The following is a 19,696-nucleotide window of genomic DNA, read 5'->3' as shown; positions in this document are numbered from 1 at the left end:
AATTTATATTTTTCATGCTACTTTGAATCACGTAACTTTGACGTTTGTACTAAGGATTTATAAAACCAGAAAATTGGTTTATAAACCTCTTCCTCTTGACTTCTTGATAAAAGCTTTTAGCTTTGTATATCCTTTACTTACCCTGTATAATATTATACATTAAAAAAAAAATTAAAGACTATAAGACTATGCTTACATTGTGGATGAATGCTGATTGCAATAATATTTCAGGGAAACAAAATGAATTATTAATATACAGGCTTTCAAATTCGATGTGGATTAATGTAGGTGTACAATTTTAAATAAAAGTGGTTTCAAAATGATATGTCATATTCCTCGTATTATGGCCAATATACAACTAGGTTTATTGCAATTTTTATATACAATTTCCGTATCACAAGCGAAAATTCCATGGTTTTTAAACTATGAATATTATATTCGAATAAATTAGTTTTTGTAAGTCACTAGGTTATTTTACATTAGGGCGTCACAGAGTTTAATAAACATGGGTTTAGGCTTGCTGTAAAATGGCATCTTATCTATCGATTTACACACCTTATAAATAACTGCTTCAATTTTGTAAAATTATCATGGATTCATTCTGTTAATAACTGTCGTTCTTATAAAAAAAATACAATGAAAGTCTACAATCGACTATGTTATTGTGTAAATAACAAAAACAGATTTTGGAACTGAAATATTTGAAGTAGCTGCATAACCAAATAGTTTTAAATTGTCGTAAATTGTTGTAGCTAGGTATAATAAATTTGCTAAGTCGGGTGAACGATTCTTGCGGATGCACGAGAAAATTATTAATTATTGTTAGCCATTATAGAAAATTGTAATACTTAACAAGAACCCAAATACATCACAGGCAAAATTTTGTCCATGAATATTTAATAATCGAGTTCTGTGTATAAATATAATGATAATTATTCATGTTTTAGAGTATTTAATATGTATTTTTCATATACTTTCAATAAAGGTAAAGGTTGACTGGCAAGCAAGCACACAATTAGTCGACCTTTTGTTGCAGTCAAAATCTTATACAGTATTAATTTTCTATCATAAATTAAAGGTAGTTTTACTTTTGGAGAGATATAAATTGTTAAGCACTATACTAACATATCTATACAAATGTTTTGTTTCCTGAATAGACTTAAGAAAGAGTCGATACAGTAGCTGCTATAGTTTAATGTCACTGATGTGATGTATTCTCTATGTAATTCAAATATTTTTAGTGTATAAAATATCTATTATATGAATAATTAACATTACGGTAACAACTTATATTAGCTTTGCATAACATTAGTGCTAACGATGCCTTACTTATCTCGAGATATTATGTTCAATGAATATCACTATTATTTCAATACTATAAGGTTTAGTTTTATTTAATTCGTTTCTGTTATTTATGGTCACATGTATCGTCTTACTGCAAAGTGTATGCATTTACGTTCTGTACTGCAATTACAATGAAACATTAATAGTATTAAAGTTTTATAATATGTCTACTAAACTGTGTTTATTTTATACGCAATTTAAAAGTCCCTGAAGTCTAAAAAGCGATTACAATGTCCATCTATTGGATTTGACTCTTAAAAGTGGATGGAACTGCGAAAAATGAAAAAAAAATGAACCCAATAATTAAAATATTATATTATATCGTGATATACCGTGATAGGTTATATTGTCAGCATTACTAACGAAATAAAAAAAAACCTGAACATACAATATATATATATATATATTATGTTTTGTGACTTGTTCTGATAATAAAATTGCTAAGCTCCAGGCAGAGTTTGAGCGCAGATTTTAGTTATATTAATTTCAAAACACACGAGTTATTGGTATAGTAGTGTAATAAACACTGTGAGCGTTAAGCGTTTAGTTACGTAGTTAGCAGTTCAGCGTGCTACCGATGGTGGACGGTGTGGTAGAGGTGGCAGGTGACACATCCGCACCGCTATTGTTAAATAAAAAATTAAAACACCACCGTTACGCCGTGTGTCCATTATCGTATGATTTATATTCACCATCGTATCACTTGTCTAATGCCTGATATCCGACTACAGTTAAGAAAAATAACTAAAGCGTTTAGTTTTGTTGGAGTTAGTTAATAAGACTACTGTTAGTAAAGTCCTATGTAGATTTGATTTCGTTATTTTGACTAGTTAAATATGCTTTGATTGTGTTTTCTGTCAAAATATCCAAAAAGCTTGAAAAATAGTCACCAATATATTGTAATGCAAATTCTTATCAGAATGTTTACTGGGGATGAGCTAAAAAGTCGTCTGGGTAGGTAAATAAATAGGTAAGCTGTTTTGGTGTAGGGTGCAGATAAGTGACATTATAGAAGGCATGACATCAGTCCAACGGCAACGAAAGAGTGGTATTATGGGCGTCATATTTAAGAACGTTATGTATGTAATATTTTTTAAGTATAAAGACCATGGTTACCGCTTACTATCTGGTATTTCAGGATGGAAAAAAAAATTTAATACACTTTCAAATAATATAATTCATCCGTTACGTCAAATTTCCCTACTACATAATAAAACGAGAGTAATAGTGTTGTGTCAATGCGCACGCGCAACAATTGTGTGGATGAACAAAATGGTCAAATTGCGTGACGAACTAGTTGACCAGAGCACCCCTGCACATTGTGGTTCAGCAGCCCAAGCTGGATGGAGACTTCTCGTGGAATGTAAAGGTAAGCCGTTCGATATTATACTATTAGATAAATTAAAAATTAAACCTCCTAGATGATTTTGACCCAGAGAATATAGTATATATAGGTATATAGGTAAAGAATTAATATTTCAATATAATAATTATAATTAAATACTTACTTAAATATAAGATAATCAGTAAATAGTATTAATAATTATTTGATTTCATTTTAAAAATATCTTTTATTGGAATAATATATAATTATTAAATGAACGTCTGCAATCAGAGATATATGAGAGTGGATACAAATTGAAGTGAAAACCATGTATTTTATTTCCAATGTTAATATCGAGTATCACGATTGCTACGGCGGGTCTTGTATGCTAATTCGTCTATAATAATAATTCTGGTAAATATAATTTTGGTCTCGGTAATTCACACAGCTCCATCAATGTTAATCAGAGCTTGTGTTAAGAGTGCTAGACCGCTGATGTGAATACCTACATAATTTTTTTTTTGTAAATCATACATAACACACATAAAAAAACACCAGACCGATACAAACAATCATACTTATGAATACAAATGTTTGCACCGCGCGAAGAATCGAAGTAAAGCGGTGTGTTCTGGACCACTGAGGCCGTCGAGGCTGTCTGAGGTCTGCTTGAATACTTAATGTATTGTAGTTTCAATGTTATAATTTGGAGTTATTCTGTGTATAGAATAGGGAAGAATAGTAATCAAGATGGTATCAAAAGAATCGTGATCAACATAGCCTGGAATATTGGATTCTGTAATCTACACCTTTATATGGTGGTATAAAGTGTATATTACCTATGATTCTTCTGGTTTCATAAGAGTTTAGAAATAGCAATAAATATTATTCGTGAACGCCTGTTAAATAGAAATTAATTGATTCATATAGGACATTTTTATCTACGACCGCAAAAAGATAGATGCTATAAGTTCGACGTGTGTGTCGTCGTATTTTTTTGTGTGAAAGCTGAAGTGTTCGAGACAGTTCTTAACATAAATATTTGGGTTTATTTATACGAGGATTATTTAAACTTTAATATTATTAGTTATTAGTGTGTAAATTCGTAGTACTATTAGGGATAATAAATGCAAGTGTGTCTGATTGTCTACAATATTTAATATGACGATATATTATATCACGGTGATAGACACAGGCTATCTTGTATCTAGAATAGACATCGTCGGTAAGACCTAGATTATTTTTTAAATCTGTTTTCCCTATTCTCCTGTATTGCCACGTGTTGATCACTTCCCATAAAGGTCTCGTAAGGTTAAACTCATATATCTATATAAAAAACTAGCTGTACACCATGGTTTTACCCGTGACGACTACATCCGTTGCGTCACCCATAGCGTCGCTTTGCATCCCCCGTCTGCGCTGTTACTTCTTGTTTTGCTGGGACTCTAAGCATGATGTTCATTTACCTTTCAGTATCCTTTCGATAAAAATCGGACGGTTTCGGTGGTTTAGCGTTAATCGCTACTTATTTCCAATGATCGCGGGTTCGATTCCCTGCACGGTGTAAACATTTGTATTTTTGGGTATGATTGTTTGTATCGTTTTGAGTGTTTTTATGTGTATTATATATTTACAAAAAATGTACTTAAGTGTTTAATATCATTTGTCTATAGTAGAAGCATTGCTTAGCTTGGAACTACATGGCGCTGTATGAATTGTCCTAACCCTGGACTAATTATTATTATTATTTATCTATATACTCTTTAGTATTCTCCCTTTGATGGGGTGATAGAATTGGACTATTATTATTATTAGTAATAAACACCTAAAATTCCATTAATGTTAACTTAAAATATGGTGACGACCAAACTGGTTGTTAGTAACTTTTTTATACTACGATGGTGGCAACTAAACAAAATTGGACTATTTATTAAACAATATTTTGTTGTTTGTTGCGTAGATACAATTTTTTTTTATTTCTACCCACATTAAATAAATTAATTTGGTCGATTATATTTTGTGTACAAAGTTACATCCAATTTTATAAATACTTTTATACATTAAGTACTAATTTTGTTCTACTAAATTGACAATAAAAACTCTTATTTCATATTTTTTATATATATTGATCGGGAATTGAACTCGCGATTATAAGTATTGCGCTGTCTATATAAAATGTACTTACTAGTTGACAATGGTAGCTCTAGGCTTGTCCAAAATCTAGGTCAGCTTAACTATTGGCTGTGTCCATTGAATTTGGCATTTAGACCATGAGGATAACGGTGATCGATATTCATTGTCAATAACCAACCCATATGGAGCGGAACGTCTGTCTGTCTGTCAGTCACACGCTTGCCTATACAAAACATTGAATCGTCTGTGGGAATTTTTTATACGTGTATTATATATTTATATACAGTATTATATTATTACAACTATTATATTATATAACTACAGTATACCTAAATACCTACTCCTGATTTTAAAAATGTTTTAAAAGCAGAACATAATTATGCATTATTGCATGATAAAAGAAAGATATATAATGGGAGATATCGGTAGTTTATTTTTTGTCAAAGGCAACGGTGATGTAGCGGTTTAATACACTCTCTACGTCTCTACGTCTTACTTCCAATAGTTGCGGGTTCGATTCCTCGCATATTGCACACATTTCAATAGATTTTTTTTTTGTATTGGTCTAGGTGTTTTCTATTAAATATAATATTTATGTATTTTCACTTATTTAGAACCCGTAACAAGCTCTACTTAACTTGGCATCAGATAGCACTGTGTGAATTATTCGGGGCGGTGACTATGCTATGTAAATACGTACAGCTACACATATTATAAAACGAGTTACAAATATCAGTATTAAAAATACCTACAAAACTATTACAAATTACAATTATTATAATAATATCATTCAAAACGTATCTATAGGTACCTATGTAGTATGTCAACTATATGCATATTGAACGGCTAGAATAATTACATTTTGTTACCTTCAAAAAATGTTAGGCAAAAGTCAAATTGTGGCCTCTGATTACTGCGATAATCACGGTTGGCCGGACTCTGCGACGCTTCCGTTAGATTTCATCATCCTGTGCTGGTCACTAGCTCGGGAAATGCGTCAATATATGTATATTATGTTATTATTGTAATGCGAAAGTACGTTGGATTTTAGGTGGTGAATTAAATAAAATTAATATGTACATAGTGTCCTTTTTTAATAAGGCGTTTGTTGTAGGACTGAGCTTTGCATAGATCTCTTGTGTTCGCCCTTCTTGAGAGTTATGTAACTCGCTGCCTCGGACCGTCAGGGACAGGAAATGAACGATATTCTTAGGAACGATGATTTTTGTCTTCTCAGTTTTCTATGATGCTATCTCATTTGCAGAGATATGAGAATTTTAAAGATTACTAGCCAGTATTAAATTTAAATTGATATAATAATTTATCTATATGTTCATATTTTAAATAGTTTTTCACATAATAAATAATAGGCTAGTTAAACATTTTTTTTCATTAATTGTTTCAGGTGTAGAAATCTGGGCTAAAATGAAGAAAACCAAGATTGTAGTTTTTTGGTGCTGCCTTCTTACAAAGTCCGTGTTCTGTTTAGAAATACAGCACGCTTATGAACAGCATACCGAGGTAGTTTATATATGTATAAAATCTTACTTTATAAATTTTATTCGTAATAAACTCTGAAAATACTTAACCAACATTTTATGGTATTTACTATCTACTCTGTGTATAATTTGGACTTAAAAGATTTAGAAAAGAGTTTTTATAGATCTCAGTAACTACTGAGCTGGCAAAGATCACTTGTAAGATAAAAGATAACTACATTTTGTTTACAGCTAAGCCTGGATGAGACGGCTAGGGGGCGCCGTGATGTAATCGAAGAAGAAAAATTTTACAACATTCATTCTGATGTACGAAAAGAGACCCATAATAATATAAACCATCAGACACCATGGCTTCCTGGGCCACTACCTCCAGAAGAAGACCAAACTACTAAAATATCAATCACAAATCCCGAGATCAAGGAAGTACTGCCCCTTTACCAGACGACTGAGAGAGTAACAGATAAACCAACAGGGCGTGGAGCTAGAGCATCCAATGAAAATTGGATTAAACTGCCGTATCCTGATCGTGTTGTAGAACAAAGAAGCGAGGTTCTGACACCACCGCAGCCTTCCGGGGACTTGATTAATTCGAGAATGCCAAGGATTAACTTTGTCACCCAAAATAAACAGCTAGAAGCATCAGAGTCTCGCAACGATAAACAATCGATTCAAAGAACAAGAAATGACGATATTCGAACAGAGTTTGTCCGACCTGACGAGGACGATAGAAATAAGCCGTACAAGCCCGTATATCCCCGACAAGCAGTATATTATCCGGCGGAGTCGAGGCGACCGTATTACGATGATCGATACTATCCCACTGATGATTTATACAGACGCGATCCCTATTATGATTTATACGACCGAAGGCGGTACATGCCGGGTTACGTCCCAAGAGTCGATAGATACGACGATACTCTAGACAATTATGTGTCTAGGAAGCCTAAAAGGATTATATACTACGCTCATCTACCTGAGGTTGTTCGGACGCCACCTAGTGTCGACTTGCGGTATAGATACTCTGCGGATCCTTACAGACGTTTCGACGACGATATTTACGCGAGGTCGGGAAGGTATGATTACAGATTTAGGAACAGATATCCTTACGCCCCACTGAGGAAGGAGGAAAGGAATTACAGAGATTTAGCCGGAGCTGGTTCTGTCAATAAAGATAAAAAAATCGAGGAGAAAGTAACGCCTACAGCGGTATTGCCGAAGAAGGAGGAAAAATTAAAAAACAACTCCAATGATAGAAATATTAATAGGAATTTAATTAATAGCCACCAGTATCATGACAGTCAAGGGATTGACTACAACGATCAGTTGACTCACAAGTCCTTTCAAGACGTCGTGCGACCAGATGACGGATACTTAAGATTTGAAGAGCCGTTATTCCAGACTGCTATAGAGGACCCTTATCAAAGAAAATATTAAACATTTGTCCCCTTTTTGGCTCGTTTTTTCCATAGTTGAAAACTAGCCACTAATGTTGCTTATATTGAATTGCTAAATCTCTAGCATTACTGTAGTATTTATTAATAGATATAAAAATCATAAAGCATTGCATTTCGAATGCAGATTTTACAAACTATTGGTGTAAGTTGCCGCTAATAAATGTAATAACGAATGCTCTCGTTTTAATTACTATGGAGGGGTGGAGTTGCGACAAATTGTACAAGCTATAAATCGAGCGTTTAAATTAAAACACGGGAGGGCGAAGATGAATTTCATTAAGAATTAATTAATGTCATTCTTAAACCGTTTTTGTTTTTCCACGCGAATAAAAAACATCTGTCGGGGATGTCGGGCGCGACGTGTTTTCTTGAGGTAATTAAGCAATAAATTTTGTGGCTGGCAACATCCCGAGGTGGGGGCCAATTACAGTGCGCATTTAAGAAAATGGATGTTCACTTGAGATGCTCGAGCTACAAAACCAACGTGACTAATTAGAATTGTGGGCTTAGAAAAAATCCAACGACGTGACAGCTTGTAATCAAGGGGATAGATTTGGTTTTTTATTTTTTCACCGGCCCAGCCAGAAGCGGTCGCGGATTAATGGGGCAGCGATAAATTTGACGGTAATTAAATGTCTTGCTGGGGTTTCAGGTCGAAAGGGCCTCAGCTCCTGAGACTTTGTATTTTGGTGTAAATCATTTTAGTGAGTTCTATAAAAAAAGAATTTTATAAATTGGCCGTAACGATTGGTGCAGTGAGTTGAATTTTGGTCTGTTTAGCTAGTACTTAAACGACTTACAGTTATTAATTATTATTGTAATAAATACCTATATGAGGCTCTGTAAAAATTGGTATACCTATTACTAGACGTAATTTATAATGATATAAATAACACAAAAAAATCAACAATGTATAATAATTGCATACGTCTAAACTACTAATAGGTGGAAACAGTACAATATACTAATAAACTCAAAAATTACTTAACTGGTTTAAGAAATATATAGTAATGTATTAGATAACATTTTGAACAAAAAAATTCTGTTTTGCTTTTTTTTTATTGATCAAAGAAATTAAAGATGAAGGTCAAGTTTTTCTAATACAAATTTTATGTAGCTGGAATGACATACAAGCTGTCGACCCACCTGACGGTAAACGGTTACAAAGTAAGGTTTACAGTAAAGTTTACAAAGCAAGCTACTTGGCGACTGTAATTGGTAAAACTGTTGGGTAGGGGATTGTTAGTAGGTAATGTGGACTAATAATTACATTGCTAGCAATGTGCTGTGTCAGGTTGACCTCCACGTGGGCCTCTCCTCCCTGGAAACCATCGTGATAAATATATGATTTATTACATTACATTAATTTTATTAAAACGCACATATCACTATCCGTCAAATTGACAACACTGCCAACCCACAGAATTTAGGAGAATAACGAAGGTATAACTTTCGAATTTCTCTCAACTGAGTTGCCATGATTGAAGTTGGGTTGCAACTTGTCATATTTATTTTGAAAATGGGAGAAATTTTCAAAAGTTCAGTTCGATCGAGATTTTCTGGTAAGGGTTCGAGGGCTCCGTGTCACTGCCCCGCCTAGCCCCTAGGTAGCTACGCCACTGGGGCTGACTGACCTGACTTCTTGTTCATCTTATCATCCTCCACTGGTCCCCGCCAGCTAAATCGTTAGTACAGGCGGGTGCACTATTCTATTATTATCCATAAGAATAGGAAAAATGTGGTCAAAAAAATCCACGCTGACGACTTTTTACAATCTATCTCAGTAAACCACTAATATTAACAACAAATGCATTCATGCGAAAATGAGGTAGATATGTAATATTGTAACTACTAGGTATTAATAATACCAACTATATAAAATAATATTCATCCAAATATCAATTTATCGTGTAAACAGACGAGTCAAAGCGGTATTGGCACAATCCTGTACTGATGAGTTGAATTATTTATGGGCGGACACCGTGCGGTGGCCACGCGTCGTGATTGCTATAGGATTCCCGGAAATCATATTATACGATGAGATGTAATTAAGCTTATGAACCGACTGTCGCTCGAGAGTGGCGCTGATTATTATTATTTATTTGACGAAGAAAATATCCTTCAGGATAAGATATAACCTACCTATATATACATATTTTTAGTGGATGTTAATGGATGATTCACTCGCCTGCGCTAACGGTTTACGGTGGCGGGGCACTATTGGAGGATGATAGGATGAGCATGGATGTTCATTATCAGCGAGTACAAAGGACTGTGTTTTACTTTAAAACAAGACATTTCTATAATATATACACCCGTACGAAGCCGGGGCAAGAAGCTAGTTTGATAATTAAATGACACGTATTATCAGTATATAAGTATTATAAGTATCCACGCTGATAAGTATATGTAGGTACATAAATAGGATATTGAAATATTTTTTAACTAAGTAATTAATATAATATTTCATTTTGTCATTAAATGATGTGCTACAGTTCTCTTTCATCATGTACACCCTATATAAAGGGGTTGAGAGTTGACAACCCCCGACCGTTTACGTAACGTCAGTTGTCTTGAGGCAAAATTCATTACAGAGTCAGACCAATTGGTGAAGAGCCCAATGTAATCCGGACGGTAAACGGAACGGCTAATTGGTAGCTCTGTGGTAGCCCAAAGGGTTTTACTTTACTGTTATGGTATTGTTGCAATATTTTGTGCTTTTGAGACAAAATACGCCTCAATGACTTACACGTTTTAACACCGCTGTAAGATTTTAGTTAATAAATTAATTTATTTTAAAACAAATTAAAATATTTTTGTTATTACTGTACATTGTAAATACTAATAAACTTCACTAGTCTAGGAGATAGCAGTACATATGGGTTGGAATAAGGACTTATTCTAAAGAAGTTGAGGAAGTTTGCACCCTTATTTATAATTTAACATTTGTAATCGTCAGGTATGAAAAGTAGATACATATTAATAATATATTATACAGTTGGTTTTAAAAATAGCGATTCTCAGTTAAAAAAATAAAAATATCCTTATTATTCAGGGGTATGAAAAGTAGATGTTGGGCGATTCTCAGACCTACTTGATATGCACACAATATTTAATAAAAAGCAAATAGTTTAATCAGTGTTGGTAACCCAAACAGACCAGTGCCCACAATCACCCGTTCACGAGTATTAAATTTTCATTCATATTAAACCATTATATTTAATTATTGGAACTACGTAGAAGACGTTATGTCACCACATATCAGTCAACACTGATGGACAGGTGCATCGACCTGTTATATAAATTTCTCGAATTTTATATTATACTTGACAACTTACTCAGTTCTTAGTCATCACTACAAAACTTGATATAACCTTTTACAACTTCCAGTATTATCCCGAAACATTGTAACGGGCCGGCCAGATCCTACATCGACATATGATGGTAACTAGCGGACATCGGTGACGGTGACCCCATATTACGCGACGCTAGCGACATCCCGACACTGAAACTATTTAACATGTCAATAACAATTTGCTGAATTGCTTTTATGTTGTTTGGTTATTATACTACTGAAAAGGGGTGAGATTAGGGTTGTCACATTCATATTAATAGATTTTTTTATTTAACTATAACATCAAACATGGTGAGGCCGCCTAAAGATGTAAACATAAAATAATTTTAGGATATTCCTGGTACTCCTCAATTCAGAACACAGCTTGAAAATTGTTTGATGACAAATATAGTTGAGAGACACCCACGTAGACGCTTATGCTCAAGGTCTTGCGATTCAAGACTGGTGATTTATAAAATCGTATTACCTAAATCAGGATGACTTCTTAGCTTAACGGACTAGAAGTTTATTGTCGTGACTTATAGCCTATATGATCGTGAATACTAATCTAGTCAGTGATTCTGATATGAGTGTTCTAAAGTAAGCTTAAAAATGTTATTGTCTGATTTTTTTATGAGAAAGTATACCAACATAAAGTCCACTTAGTAAATAGAAAAATAATAATCTGGAGATTGTCCTGACTATCACGTGTACATCTATTAATATTAAAACATTATCACAAACTTCTATATTTATTATGTTAGCTGGTTTCACAACCCTAGTAACTCAAACATTTCTAAAGTCAAGGGTCGAGCGTTGTCCCGGACTGCAATCCCGGGACACTCCAGGAAATTGATAATTTTCTCCCGTCTAATAACCTAACCGTTACGTTAGTTATTCATTAAAGTAGATATGATCCGGGTCGCTCGGCCTATTAATATTTATAACTATTGTCCCTCTGTCCCACGGTTTAAATTAATTTGGGAATTGTTAGGATTGCCCGGTACTTGCCAAATAATGTAATGATAGTGAAATAGGAATTAGGACTCTCAATTTCCTATTTGCTAATAAGTTTTCATGTGCGTTCATGAATATTTAATTTGTGCGGTTAACCTTTTGGTAGACTACAAATTGTTTGCTATAATAAATTTGCATGTGTTATAATTCTAGTAAATTAAACAAATGTTATAATGGTTTTCAAACAAATCTTGTAGGTATAATCTCAAAAAAAAACAATGAAAATAATCATACTTCACGATCCGCCTCCGCTCCGCGGTATTTCAGTAAATTTACAAAAAATCTTATCGAACTTAAACCTTTCGATCGATCTATTGATGGATGACAAGCGCATGAAACTATGTTCAGTAGTATTTTAGATTATACAAAAGTATAAAAATAAATATATATATATATATAGTACAGTACAGTATAATACTCCAGGCATTTAGTATATGGACCTAATACAGATATAAATTGATTAGGTTTGGATACAATATTATTTCTGGCAGATTGTAAATTGATTAATTTAGGTTTGGTGTACAATTCATTATTGAATATTTCTGCGCAAATATGATTGTAAATCGTTCAAAGAAGTGTTATAATATTAGATTATACAAGAACATGATGTGATAGTGTATTAGACATTGTGGTACACATTTTTAATTTTCTTGGATAAGAAAGTGATGTAAAGTAAGTATAGTTGTATTTTTTAATTCTCCCCCACCAACCCCGTACAGTTGTATTTATAATTACTAATATCTAAAAGTACTTATTTATTGAAGTTATTTTTTTTTAATAATTTAATACTTGTAATAAACTGCCGTATAAAATGACAAATATGTACCATAAACAATCGACAACAGTAGGACGTTATGCCCCTCAAAAGCATGTGTCATCAACATACAAAACGCAATAAATTCCAATACATTACAAAGTATGCAAATTATTCTTTAATAACAGATCCGAGGACAGATTCTTCTAAGAAACCAAATAACTCCTTTGTTGGACAGCTGGATGGCAGCTAAAGGTCCAATAAAGTGTCACATAAAGTAAAATGAGTAAGTCGAGAGGATAGCACCAGTTCGATGCTTCTCGGAAACATGGCTGACAATGTTTAGCGCGGTGACATTTTAGAATGCTTGTGGCATTAATTTATATTGCGTCTAAAGATTGCAACAATTTAGGACGTCGCTAAGATACCAAAGACAACCGCTGTATGGGCTTTGACTCTTTGCCTTTCCTATAAAGATAAATACAATAAAAAAAGGACGTCGCCAAAAAATCATTAATAAGTAATAGTTTTATTATGCTGGTCTAGATTTTAGTTTAGTATTATAATGTTATATTTGTTTTAATTTTGCTTTACATCATATTTTGTATATTGTAAAGCAAAATTAAATATATATCTATGCAACAACCATTATTTATTCCTCGAAAACAACTATATTAATAACCACATTCAATATATACGTACTTGTAATTTTCAAGTATCGTTCAGATAAAGTTAATATGCATTGTACAGGAAAATACAGGGAAGGATCCTGAATGCTATTTTGGATTAATTCAAAATTTAAGTAATAAATTTTTATTGAGTAAGTCCTTAATACATGTAATACACAATTATGTATATGCAATGACATACTGTATATATATACAGTAAATCTATAATGACTCGATAAAGGAGAAGATATTGGTATTAATAGGAATTAGGGTCCAGAAATGTATGACAGGTGAACTACCAAGTGTTTCCCCTTGGAAATAATCGCGGTTAAAACCGCATGAAATCCTAACTTCACGATGGCCTAATTGACCTGACTTCATCTTCATCAGCCACTGGAGGGGTCTAGCGTTTACCGTTAGCGCAGGCGAGTGTACGATATCATTTCCATCGATAAAAAAAATAGTGCCTTCAATACTTGTCGCGGGACATCGCCGATATCTCGATACCGTTGATGTACGCGGTTTGCAGTCGCGGTTCGGCACGGCGCGACAAAGGCGGTGCAACCATTAACCGATATGACAAGACTATAAAGTAACCTCGCCGTGGGGTGATGCCGTGTGAGAATAAGTACAAAATGCTCTACTTGGGTTTGTGTAGGCATAACGTAAAATAATAAGTAGTCAAGGAGAACTCACAATTAGAAAAACTACAGAAAAATAAGGCAACTATCGCCAAAACGCATTGTATACCTACTTCATATTCATAAATGACTAATGAAATAAAAAAATCATGATAATTATTATTATAATATTATAAACAGCAGCTCATTATGTATACGAACACATGTCTGTTTACTTCAGTAGAACTAAAACTACTAGAGAAAAACAGAAAGTATTATAATCAAAATAGGTGTTTTAATCGCACAAAAACAGGTGCTATTAAATTACATGAAAATCTAAATTGAAATATAAAGGATTTCACATATATCCAACATTCAATTTGAAAATCCTTCCTCAATATACAATTTATTTCTGTGCCAAAAGTCGCTCAAATTCTTGTAGATTTATATTAACAAAATATTTTACACTTTTATTAACGATAAATCGTATTGGTAACAATATAAATAGCCATCAGGTGTCAAATAAGATAAATTACCTACATAATAATCTGTCTGTACACCTTCTATTGTAAAATATAAGTGGAGCATAAATCCAATCGTTCAACTGTAATATCGCAGTAATATTTCGCACCATACACACATTACGGGCCATCATTCCCATTATATTACGCTCTGGTGTTGTGTTAAACCATTTTTGTGGACCGGGTATCGAACCTGCGACCGTGTCGATGAGCCCACTACCATAAATACGCGTCCAGTCGACACGGCGCGCACTCATAACGTATCAATTGTCTTTATGGTCGATATTTTTATTATTTACGACTAACAATGTCGTGTCATGCGATTTTATCGCGGTATCAGACTATTTGTTTTTTTTTAAGTAAATATTGTAGACATGCCTTCCTTCCTTTTCTGTGCTCTAGGTACACTTAACAACATAAGACATTTTAGAGATTAAAGAGACTTTGTTCAAAGTCTGGTACTTCTGTATCACTTAATTCAGTCCCCACGCACTATGCAAGATGTTTCGATTGAAGGATAAGCTACAACAGTGATGTTACAGAGCATAGAGCATGACATCGTAGATACCTGATGTCCATGACACGGTGATGCTATTCATGGAATATACTTACATAGCATCAGCTTGATTTCTATTTTGCAATTTCATAAAAACAAACAAAACAAATCAATTGTGATATTTAACAAAAAGTTTCAAACACGTTGATCGCTTATTGTCCTTTCTAAGACGTAGCTAAAAGACGCATGTTTTATACGAAATATGTTCGCCGAATATAAATCAAGAAAGTTTTAAGTTGGCAATAAGTTTAGCGACCGCACTCTCCCGGTGTTGTCGGAGTTAGCAGCGTTAGTCTTGCCCTTAATAGTTCGCGACTGGGTTGCTCTATTTAGTTCACACACTCTTGCGAACTAGATCGTTTGCTCCTAACTCGAGTCAGAGAAATGTGGTAGTACTGGATTACCCTTGTAGCAAGAGTAGCATCATCACTGTCAGCATGAACCGTTAGCGCAGGCGGGTGCACTATTCCATTAGCATCCATTAAAAAAATCTAGCCTGACCACGTAATTAATAATAATATGTGTTCTTCTTACTCTTTTAGCAATTCTTTTTGTCTTTGTCAAACAAAGAGAACGAGTGCTCTGGCGAACTAGATCTTTCGATTATTACGCAAGCCTGAGCAGCGTGTGCCCGAAGTTGGCAAGCAGGTGGAACTTGTGAATCGTCGTCCCTTATGTGCTATCTCTCATATCACTATTTGATATTCTGCGCTTGCAATTTTGTTTTTAGGTAGGTACATTTTGTTCTCTGAGAATTTACTGGCATTACACGATTCTATTGCGATTGGAGTCATACGTTTATTTTTCCCGTTAAGGGTCAAAAATACAAATTCACTACTTCTTGTCCCCGTATTTACTGTTTTTTTTTTAATTGGAATTACACTATAATGCAACAAAATAACAATTATCAGTCTTATTTATACTCAAGTTTGGGACGAAAAATCGTAAAAGAGGAAAATACTCGTATTTTTGTGGAGAAGTTCATGGAAAAAAATATTATAATATGTAATTTTAAAGTATATGTTTAAACCTTAATGTTTATTTTTACCTTCTTGTTTCTAGTTCTTAATTGTCTTTTACTAATACTAATAAATGAATATGAGCCTAAACAGAATATAAATAAAGATAGTAGTACACAATACAAAATCGATTAAAGAATGGGGTGCCAATAAATTACAGGGCAGAATCTAGGAGAGTTGGTATCGGTCGCGACTGATAAAAGTCCTCTTTCGCCAGGCCGACTTGTGTTTTGATCTTCTGTAGTGTGGTCACGTTTATCGGCAGTGTTTGTCGATGAGCAATGTTTGTGTAAAATATAGAAAAAAATATGTAAAACATTCACATTAAAATAATTACATTTATAAATTATTTGATTGGTACAAACTCTTAACTTCACATACATGTATGTACCTAGATATTTATAATGATAATGTTTACAGAATGTTTGTATTTTTACTGTTGACATGTTAGTAAGACAATATAATAGGTTTTCTACCATCACCTTCGTACTTTACTATAGAGTCACGTGGGGCAAGTGTGCGCACTTAAGGTTTGAAGTATCATATAATAAAATATTTGAAGTTAACTGGAACAAAACAAGGTTTATTATATAAAATATTTAATAATCAAAAACTTAAACGCAAAATAAATAATTATCATTTACACAAATTCTTTGGAAATCGTTCAAATATTTCCTTTTCAAAGTTATTGCATTGTTCATGCCACCAGCTCTTACAGATGCTGTATTGGATCCAGTCTTCATTCGGTGGAAATATGTATTTTTCTCCACACAGTGGGCAAAATAATTCCTGCTCATCATTTTATTGAAGACATTGCGATTAGAGTTTTATATTTAGAAGGACTTTTTGCCTTTCTTTCGCCGATTTTGAATCACAGTATTTGGTGTCTTCTACATTCCTAGACGAAGGTAATTTTACTGTTGACATGTTATGTATTTCTTTTATAATCGGGATTTACAAAATAAAACTAAATAACAAATTGCATCTAATAACATATCAAATCTAAGACATTCGTATGCTGGAGGTTTTCGTAATCGTCATCACCAAAAGATTAAACACCATAAAATGTCACTTCGTATGGTATAAAGCATGATTTCTTTACTATAACAATGACGAATGAAATAACTATTTAACATTAAATACAAATTAGTAGTTGTTCACTTTCGACAATATATCGATAAAAGGGTCATCACTAAACCGTTTGTGTTCTAAGCACGTTTCGATCAGCTGCGGGGCTTTTGTGTTTTCTTTTTAATTACTGCCAATAAATACCCTCCCTACGGTTCCTGGGCAGTAGTGCATCGTGAGAGATTTTATAATGTTCGTAGGAGCTATTCAGATACTAAATGACTGTTAGAGCTCGAAACTTGTGTTTAGTGAATGTCTAGTAATTAGGTATATAACTTCTAAAGTGGTTAATATATTGCAAGTTTGTATAACATCGGAACAATTAAATCAGTTTGCATTGATCTTTAATAATCTCTAGTCACTTGAATTGTAAGGAAATAACCAATTTGTATTTATACATATTGAATTGTGATTAACAAATTTTCATAAATGAATATTTAAATAATAAAGTTAATTTTATTCTATTTGATGTTTATTATTTTATTTAGCATACTGTTACAGAAAATGTAAATATATAAGTACATAACTGTTGGCAAAACGTTGTCGTCGTTGTTAAAAGTCGGACCTGCGATGGAAAATGGCCATTCCAGAGATGACAACTGAAATACAGCTTAAAAAAGTAGCTGGTTTGGCTATTGAAATAGGTGACACAGGTGTATGTAGACGACTTTTTGCAAAATCTACCATCGTCGTACTTTACAGTAAGTTTAAGTAAACCTGATGAATTTTTTACAATGTTAAAGTGTGCTTCTAGTGTGTAGCAGTGTGCCATTACGTCGACAATAAAACGACACGACTAAATGTAAATCTCATAAAGCAATACCAAAACCCGCGGTGGTGGCCATTACAAAAAATAAAGTGTCCCATCAAAAGGGCAGGGCCGTATTTGGCGCACATTTGTAATTCCGAAGCGATCTGAACGAGTCCCAAGTGAGTGGAGTAGAGCGGCGCGCGGCGCGGGCGGCGAGGTACGCGGGCGTTTGTGTTTTATTGATATTTTAGCGTAGGAATGATTTTCGTAGCGACTCTACGACCCTCTCGGGGCGCGACCGTTAGTATTGATGGCCAGTTGCGGTGACGGATTCGGGATAGAAAAATGTGGTTCTTGGGACAAACTAAATTATTTTTCTAGTGTTTTTCTACATGGATGAAATTACATCCCGCGGCGATGTCCATTTTATTCAATTAACGTACATTTTATTAAAAAACGTTTTTATAGTTAATACAAGTTTTAAAAGGAATAAAGATTTTTTTAGATTTTATATTACAAAAAAAATAGAGATTTGACAAAATAACCATTCAGTTTTTTGGTAGAGCACAGTTTCTTGTATACTGGTATTATAAAATTGGAACATTATTGGACTTGTAAAGAAATTGCTTAAAAAAGAAATTAAATTTAAGTTAGAAATTCTTTTATTAAATAATTTATTAATATAAAAACGATTCTTAATTTGAATTTTCACAGTTTGTTAATAGTCCAGAAATAATATAATATAACATTTACGTTTACACATATAATATAAATATAATATTTGTATATTGCCCACCCTGTCCCCAAATACATGCCTGTATTAGAAATACGGGACATATCAGTTATGGAGGTTCATCGTATCACCGAATCATCCCATCACTTACTGGTCGCGTGAAACATTTACCGTAACGGCACTACTATCGTTTCTGTAAAACATGGTTATGATTGAGCCAGCTTTACGAGTTATTGCTACTTTGGGTCAAGTAAGTGCCGGTTTTCTGCGATTTTTTTATGTTGTTGTGAAGTTAAGAGAAAATAGTTTAGGATGATATTACAAGAAGATGTTATACTTAACCTAATTGATATTTACATTTTATTCGTTTTGATTTCTCATTGAGGTATTTCTAACAACTATTTTTTTTTATGCCTTCGCTAACGGTTTACGCTGGCGGGGCACCAGTGGTGGATGATAAGATGAGCATGAGGTCAGGTCAGTTAGCCCATCGTGACAAATTCACCAGTAATTTATCACGTTGGTTTCCAGGGTGAACCACGTGGAGGTCTACCTGACATGGTACATTATTAGCAATAGGATTATACGTCCACATAACTAACACATAAAAATATTTTGAATATTGATTAGAGCTGGTAGCATTTTACAATCTGTAGTAGGGATAGTCAAAGAGAAAATATAGGACTGAAATAGATGCTTCAGAATATTTTATATAATAATATATTACCTGCCTTATTATTCTGAAAACTTTGGAATAATTTTCCTACAGTCTGTTGTTTTCATCTAAGAAATACTATAGACTTATACACATTTAGTATAGGTACGGTTATTTATTGTAAGT

At 33.5% G+C, this 19,696-nt stretch overlaps 1 protein-coding gene across 1 annotated transcript; it reads left to right on the top strand.

Annotated features, from left to right (window-relative positions):
• Positions 1-2,653: 2,653 nt before the first annotated feature.
• LOC131843273 (uncharacterized) lies at positions 2,654-7,816 on the top strand. The gene is made up of 3 exons (XM_059191906.1): positions 2,654-2,713; positions 6,207-6,322; positions 6,532-7,816. Exons 2-3 carry the CDS (start codon positions 6,227-6,229, stop codon positions 7,732-7,734), a joined length of 1,299 nt encoding a protein of 432 aa, XP_059047889.1. The 5' UTR covers positions 2,654-2,713; positions 6,207-6,226; the 3' UTR covers positions 7,735-7,816.
• Positions 7,817-19,696: the final 11,880 nt, after the last annotated feature.

This window comes from Achroia grisella, unplaced genomic scaffold (assembly GCF_030625045.1).
Source record: "Achroia grisella isolate CSIRO2021 unplaced genomic scaffold, CSIRO_AGI_Agris_v1 utg2946, whole genome shotgun sequence".
In the NCBI taxonomy this organism is placed as follows: domain Eukaryota; kingdom Metazoa; phylum Arthropoda; class Insecta; order Lepidoptera; family Pyralidae; genus Achroia; species Achroia grisella.
Note: the sequence above shows the minus strand (reverse complement) of the source record. Positions and strands in the feature narration are given on the sequence as shown.

Coding starts and splice junctions, on each gene's coding strand:
- LOC131843273 (XM_059191906.1), top strand. CDS start 6,227: ATGAAGAAAACCAAGATTGTAGTTTTTTGGTGCTGCCTTCTTACAAAG. Junction 6,323..6,531: donor CTTATGAACAGCATACCGAG/GTAGTTTATATA, acceptor TTTTGTTTACAG/CTAAGCCTGGATGAGACGGC.